Genomic DNA, 7,701 nt, shown 5'->3' with positions numbered 1-7,701 from the left:
AATGAATGTGCTCGCTAAATGTTCATATGTAAAGTAATACTCTCAGTTTGCTCGTTTCTTATTTCGGTGGTTTTCCTCATTGTGGAATGACTTGTGATTGGCTGGCTTCATATCAAACAGAGCTTCTAATGTAGTATTGAATTTGACTGATTAGATGGATCCTTCTGCTTGAAGGTGTTGAGGAGTTTGCATGAACAAGCGGAGTGCTAACACATTTTTAAACATATATTGTGTTACATATAGCGCCACATCAGAAACACGTTTAATTGGTTTATTCTAGCAATTATATTTTCACCTTCTGAAGTTGCGGGTCTTGAGATAGTATGTATGTGTGTACACTGTAGTGCAAAACGTGTTAACTTTGACCTGACACGCTGCCTCTGTGTGAACAAAACACGATTTCCAGTATCTGCAGTACCCTTAACTTCCATGGTTTTTCCTCACTATGTTACAGTCGCTCTGCAGAGGCCCCGTTATCTCAGCTCAAGATGTACAGCTTCATGGGAGGGGGCCTGTTCTGTGCTATTGTTGGTAATATCCTGTTGGTGGTCTCCACTGCAACGGACTACTGGATGCAGTACCGTCTCTCTGGGAACTATGCCCACCAGGGTCTGTGGAGGTACTGCATGTCCAACAAGTGCTACATGCAGACTGACAGCATAGGTAAGACTCTTGGTGTGTCTTTCGGCCCAAGAAAAACAGTCAGGACAAATCAGGATTGCGTTTCTCTGAGGGGATTTTCACACAGGTCACACAGACTTTGAGCCCCTGCCTACAGTTGATGCAATGTATATTTGAGCACCAGCTAATGCAAGAGACACACATAAAAAAAAGCCGTATTCTTATCTATAGCTGGATTGTGTTAAGTATGCAAAGAGCTAAATGGTTATACTGGGCAAAATGGTGAACTGGTTAGACTGAGTGTTCCTGAGCTAAAAACTACAATCATATCTGGAGAGAAGATAAAATTTCTGTCCACAGAACAATAAATAGACACTTATAAAGGGGAAACTGAATCACTTTTATTTTCTGCATTGAAAAAGATCCTGACAGATGTCATGTCAGTATTAATTAAAAGGCAATTAAGGACATTTATAAGGAAGACGTGTTTGACGTTTTCTACCTGTTTCCTTCCAGCTTACTGGAATGCCACCAGGGCCTTCATGATCCTTTCAGGGATGTCGTGCTTCGCAGGCATCATCGCTGGCATCATGTCCTTCTCTCACTTCTCCTCCTTTGAAAGGTTCAACCGCTCCTTTGCTGCAGGAATCATGTTTTTCGTCTCCAGTGAGTCTTTTTTCAACTGAACGGACACACGAATAGACTTACCTTAACCACAACTGACATGCACCTCCCTCTCTCCCTCTCAGCTTTCTTTGTTCTGCTGGGTATGGCCATTTATACTGGAGTGACAGTCAACTTCCTGGGCAGGCGCTTCGGTGACTGGCGCTTCTCCTGGTCCTACATACTGGGCTGGGTGGCCATGCTCATGACCTTCTTTGCAGGTGAGAAAGGACAAAGGATGAGGACAATGAACAAACCTCATTATTATACAGCAATAACCACAGAACTTACTGTCAAATATTCTAGAAAATAGCATGTTTACTGCAAAATTTGCATATTTATATATACAGTATGAATGGAACCCTAATATATTTCAAAGGAGAGTTCTGACTCCAAAACAATTGTATTATGACAGTGATCTTTGGAGACGAGTATTTCGAGTAGACCTATTGAATGTTATTTTGCACCAAATACATCTCCTCTGTCTATTGCAGGTATTTTCTACATATGTGCCTACAGAATGTGTGAATGCAGGAGAGGAAACGGCCCACGCTAGAGGGAGAGAGACAGTTTGTCTAATAAAAAGAATAAAAAAGAGGACAATGCTACTTTAAATTGAGGACAAACTTAAGGCAGTCTGGACTGATCTATTGAAGAGATGACGTCTGATGCTGCTCCTGGAGGCCTCTGACGGTCTGCTGAACATGCTTTCCTAAAGTCACATTCTTGCAGTATGGATCGTTTTTAGGAATAGTCATGACGATAGCACAGCGAAAAACCAAACCTAATAAAGTGATTCACATGTCTAATTAATGTCACAGGATACTGGTGTTATTTTACTTTCTTTATCAAATTATGTGGGCACATTCATTAAAGTTGGTCCTCAGATTTTAGTGTGATTTTTGCAGCTGTACTGAGAGGCTACCAGAAGGTGGCAGCACTGAAGTACACCGCTACTATAAGAGGATGAGGGATGTGGGCATTGCATTACAGATTGAATCAGGATCAAATATCTGGTTGCAGACTGTTGAGAAACATCAATCATTTATCTACAGTCATAATCCTCCAACTCACAGGAGGCACTATAGTGGCAGGCGACACATGCTGTGGGAAAGGATAGAATGCAGAAATATTAGTCCACACAGCAGAGAACAGTACATCAAAGTACAAAGTACATATGTTTGTCACAGGATTCCCCCTGAAGCTGTCTGATTTGGTCCTGCTTCAGTACTTCTGACGAGGAATACCCCAAACATAGCGTTACATGTTGTTCTTTATTAAGTTCTCGTTCATGGGAAAGAGTTTGGCCTCTGGCAGCCAGCGTGATCTTCCACAACGTGTTTGTTGACGTCCCCCTGAGTGCACTCCAGCACAGAGAGCACTTGGAAAAGTGGTGGGAGGCTGTTTGTGTTTGTTTGCACAACAGGCTACACGGAACCTGAGAAGAAGATCATGTTCCTGGACCGGGGTACAAGGGTGGGGTCTGCAGCCACTGATTGTTCCTCTGCCCCTGTCTTTAATAACGGCTTCCTCCTTCGTGGTGCTCCTTCATTCCCCACCATCAGCTGGGAGGAGAGGAGCAGTAGCAGCTGAGGTAATGAATGCTTTGGCTACTTGGTGACGCAGAAACAATGAGAGAAATGTAAACAGTCACTGGACAGATCCCTTGATCCAAGTTTCCATACTTGGTCCCTGTGGCTGCTGTGAAAAGATAAGCTCTGTAATATTGTGTGCTTTTTCTCCAAATGCTTTCATAACCTGCTCCAAAGCTTTCACTGAGTCCACGTCTTAATAACCAGTGGGATAACTTGGCAGATTTTCATGTTTTAGAAAATCAGATAAATGCTGAGTAATATTTACTGACTGCAGAAGTACACTGGAAAGTTTCACAGCACCAGGGTTGAAAAAATGTGAGCAAGTAAAGGATAGCGGTGACATTTATATATTTATATGTCCCTTCACATATCCACAAAGCAAATTGTGGATTTTTGACAAGGATTATATGGAAAGATTGAAAAGTATGAATAGTTTTCCAGGTCAAAGTCCTGGTCTTTTCTTCAGCTCAGAAAACGTTGCAAAAAAAGACTGAATACAAGCTTGTTAAATAGCAACAAGACCGAATGTGTACTTAAAGTTGATGTGTAACTTAAAATAAGCAGAGCATACACTCACATCTCATTAACGAGTTTCATAGGTAAGTAATTGCATGCAGGAATGCAAAGTGACGTCACCTCTCCAAGGCGTCTGTGCTGGACACAGCAGGTCTGCTCACCCTTCTATTAGTGTTTGTTGAACATGGAGTCAGTGAGAACACCTGGTAGTTTTCACTGACAGAGCCTGTTGATATACAGTATGTGACAATTCGCTCAACATGGCTAATTCAGCAGACCTGCAATTTCTCTCACTTCAAACAGGAGGGCGTCCTCTCTCCGGGGTGGAACACTCGCCCTCTGTGAGGCAGATGTTCCTCCAGGTGTTTGCACCGAGGCACAGACATGCTAAACACACAAACACACTAAAACTACTTCAAGGAGAGAGGATTGTGTATTTATTGAAGTGCTCTGCGTGCAGTGGAGATTACGCTTCATCTTTTATCATTCAATTTAAGGATCAAGGGAAAATTAATGTTTGTCATGTTTTTGAAAGAATTTTAGCTAAAAGGAAAACACACATGACAAGAGACAGTGTAACGGTTTGCTTTGGGTCGGCGGTCCACCATTCATGTTCGGTTTTGGCCCTCCAAGGGAAAACGTTTGGGCACCCGTGCTGTAAGTGCAGTTGTTACGTGTGTTTGTCTTAGTCTGTGCTGCATGTTTATATCTATGAAGACATAAATGAATCTACCAAAAGCAAAACTCCATGAATATACAAAATAAATCAACTTTCACAATCCTATCTTCATTGTTTAATTTCATAAATCATTGGCAAAAGTGTTTAATATATAATACTGGAGTATAGTCTGTCTTTTTTTTTTTAGTTTTTTTGAGTTAACTCACTTAAACGCATCCAGATTAGTTTTTGATTATCTCCTAACTAGAATATTTGGGGATTTTGTTGAGCCGTTTCATAAAAAAAATGATGTTCCTAAATCATTAAAGTTTGTACAGTACAAAATAAAATGGGACTCACTTTCAGTTTCCCCCAGTTCACACATCTCACTCAGTCTGTTTCCTCCTAAATATTTCTGAACCTGCTTTGCTCAATGTGCAACTAAAAATATCTGACTTCTAGTTCTTTAGTGTCATAAACATGTATGCCCTTATTTTATAATTGGCTTCAACATGGCACACAGTATATACTATATCTGTAAATATCTATAATCAATTATGCATACTCTCTGGTCTGGTGTTCTTCTGACTGATGTTCAGAGTTATTGCTCTCAGTGATGGAAGAGTACGCTGACATAGCAGGACCTTATGAAAACTGTCCTCATCCCACCCGGCCTCGTCCCGTGGAGCTTCCCCCTGAACACCCTGCGCCCAGACCTTCCCATTGTGCCTCACTGATCCCTTACGTTCCTAACAATCACACACCTTCTCTACCATCTAACTTACATACATTATATGCACACATTTTCCAGATAACCCTAACCCATCTCACCTTGTTCCAGCGTCTCAGGTGCGAGTGTTCACAGTGAGACCGTGTGGTTTTGGAAAGACTTTATTGTGCCGCACATGTGAACATGAATGTGGTATTGCAATTTAGTGCACACAATACAAGAGACAGAGAGATAATAAAACATTGCACAGGAAAAACAAAGAATAAAAGTATATAATTTACACATCTTGTCATAAATAAAGTCTACACATCAGTGAATATGGAGTGGTTCATTTTACATAAAATACACAACTTCTGAGTGGATGTCTGCTGCAGCTCCTGGGGGAGTTTGGAGGAGAGGTTGTAATTAAGATCAATTTCTGTGGAATTATTATTTTTTGGTCCCATCTGAACCTTTATCTAAGAATACTCAGATTTAACATGGCACATGTTGTTTGTGAACATTTCCTTGAAAATGCTACAGCATAAGAGCTTGTCTATATGATCAGTGTCATATACATCATTTATGTCCAGGCTAACTATGAGCCTGAATGAACGTAAATCCAACATACTGTAAGCAAAATAAATGGACATTGACAACAAGATGTCTCTGCTCAACGGAAACGAAATGATTCCATCTTTGGTCAGATTCCATTATTTCCTTCTGCATGGAAAAAAAAAAATCACTTGTTTGCTTTTCTCACCAGGCTGTAACCTGTTTGTAACACAAGCACAGAACTCATGCATCTCACACTGATGCTGCTCTTGAGGAGGGATGTTCTGAAATATGCATAAATTATTATTAAGGCTTCCCAAATCCACTGGTGGAAATATGTGTAAATTGTTATGAAACAAGACCAAATCTGTGCACTTAAAGTGAAGGCTGCAGCACAGTAACATAAACCAAACTAGCAGCTGAAGTTTTGTCCATTGATCTTTTTCTCTCTTGTAAAGGAGCTATAGCAACATGCCCACAGAGGAAAATATATAAGAAGAATCTCCTTTCTGCTGACAGAAGATTAATCACTCTTCAGACCAAAGAGCTGTTTCACATTGTCATTGGTGTCATTTATTGTAAACCTGTTGTGCATCTCATGTTGACGGGCTGCTCTTCATCACCCTCTGCCCGCGCTCACTTCAGAATGAAAGCAATGATTGAGTACACTGCATGAGAAATATGTTATAATTGCTTATCTATGTACATCCCCTCCACCGCATTGCACATTGCGTGTCCATCCAGACATTTCTCTCTGCTTTTATGTCTATCTGCCTATCCATGCCTGAAGGAGATGATACGGGGACCTTAAAGATCACAAGACATGATGATATAGAAATAGAAAAGCCTTTTGAAGATACAGCCGAAGCACACCAGGATGTAATTTAAGGTAAGTGGTAATAATGCACCTTGCTTTCCTTTTCAAGTGAGGCCGTGCTCCGAAAAGATCTGAAAATCCCTCAATCAGCCCGCAACCAGGTGAAATGAAGACATAAAGCACTGTGGCACTGTAGCAAAGATAGGCACACGGCTGATAAGTTGACACATGTTAAGTTTTCCAGCAGAAAACAACAAAAATGAAAAATAAAATCTGAGAACATAAAGCCACACAGCTCATTTGCCACCTGCATGACTTGAACTGGTGTTTTGGCATTTGTTAGGCATGACTTAGCATGTTTATTACATATGAAATGCATCCAACTAAAGGCTCTGCAGTCAAATACTGTAGCACAGACTGGACTTTAGCAGCATTATAACCCCCCTCATCCTCCTCGCTGTGGTCAAAACAACTAAGAAGCGCAAGCAGAAAAGCGACTGAGTGGTGAGTGTGTTATGAAAGTTACTACATACAGTACATCTTTAAACAAGTAGTAAAATAAAACTTCAAAATATAACTGCAACACAAAAAAAATAACATCTTTAGCTCAAATTGTAACAGTGTACACAGAACTGAGCAAATGAAGACTACTATACACAAACACTTTCTTTTGCAGTGGTCAAACCAACTCTGTTTCTTTAAGGCATTACAATCTTTTCAACCTCTTAACGCATCAGTGTTATTGTTTTCAAATGACATGGCGGGGTCAAGAATGGCAGCTTTTATTTATGCGTTAATCATTGTGAACGGTGACTTTATTTCATTTAGTGTGACTGAAAATTTATTTCACCTGCAGCCAAGACCAAATGATACATGTTTGATCTACTGACACTGCGCTTCCCAGGATAAACAGGTAGAAGAAGGGACAAGGTTTAGCCTGGTTTATCACTAAATTGCATTCAGGTGTCCAGTGGTACAGCATTGTGAGTCATTTCATTGCTGGTCATGGTTAGTGGCACAGTAAATGCTCCTAAAAATTGTAAAGTTATACTCCACATCAAACATCATACTGCTCCAAGTGTCAGATTCTATGTTTTTAGTGGAATGTGTGAGAAACTCTACCGCCTGCAGCTGCTAACTCTATACAAGTGTCCTCTCTATAACTGAGGGAATAAGCCAAACTGTGTGTCTGTATAGTCAACAGGTAAGTGTCAGTAAGGTCATCTATGATATATCATCAGGTTACGCAGTTCGGCTGGGTGTGTCTCTCTGAAAGGGTCGGATGTCTGATAATCTGGCTCTCAGATTTACTCTTTTCCAGGCTGTCTGGATTATCGATTTAGAGCTAAAAAAGGTTCAGGTTGACAAAGAAGCACAAAGGATAAAAAAGATCAGATTTAGCTTCTCCTTCTGTCGTCACCCAACTTTGACATGAACACGTGTCACCGGATATTACGCTGAGGATTCTGGCAAGTGTGGTCTTTGGATCAGTAGGTACCTGAGGTGCCTAATTGCAAGGCATCGTAGAGGAGCTTTAGCTTGGTTGAGTTGTTGTTTGTTTTTTTTT

At 40.7% G+C, this 7,701-nt stretch overlaps 1 protein-coding gene across 1 annotated transcript; it reads left to right on the top strand.

Annotated features, from left to right (window-relative positions):
- The first annotated feature begins 488 nt into the window (after positions 1 to 488).
- Positions 489 to 1,840, top strand: LOC143335655 (lens fiber membrane intrinsic protein-like). The gene is made up of 4 exons (XM_076755222.1): positions 489 to 663; positions 1,138 to 1,287; positions 1,371 to 1,505; positions 1,779 to 1,840. Exons 1-4 carry the CDS (start codon positions 489 to 491, stop codon positions 1,838 to 1,840), a joined length of 522 nt encoding a protein of 173 aa, XP_076611337.1.
- The last annotated feature ends 5,861 nt before the right edge of the window (positions 1,841 to 7,701 follow it).

Source organism: Chaetodon auriga, chromosome 17 (genome assembly GCF_051107435.1).
Source record: "Chaetodon auriga isolate fChaAug3 chromosome 17, fChaAug3.hap1, whole genome shotgun sequence".
NCBI lineage: Eukaryota > Metazoa > Chordata > Actinopteri > Chaetodontiformes > Chaetodontidae > Chaetodon > Chaetodon auriga.
This window is presented reverse-complemented; position numbering and strand designations above follow the sequence as displayed.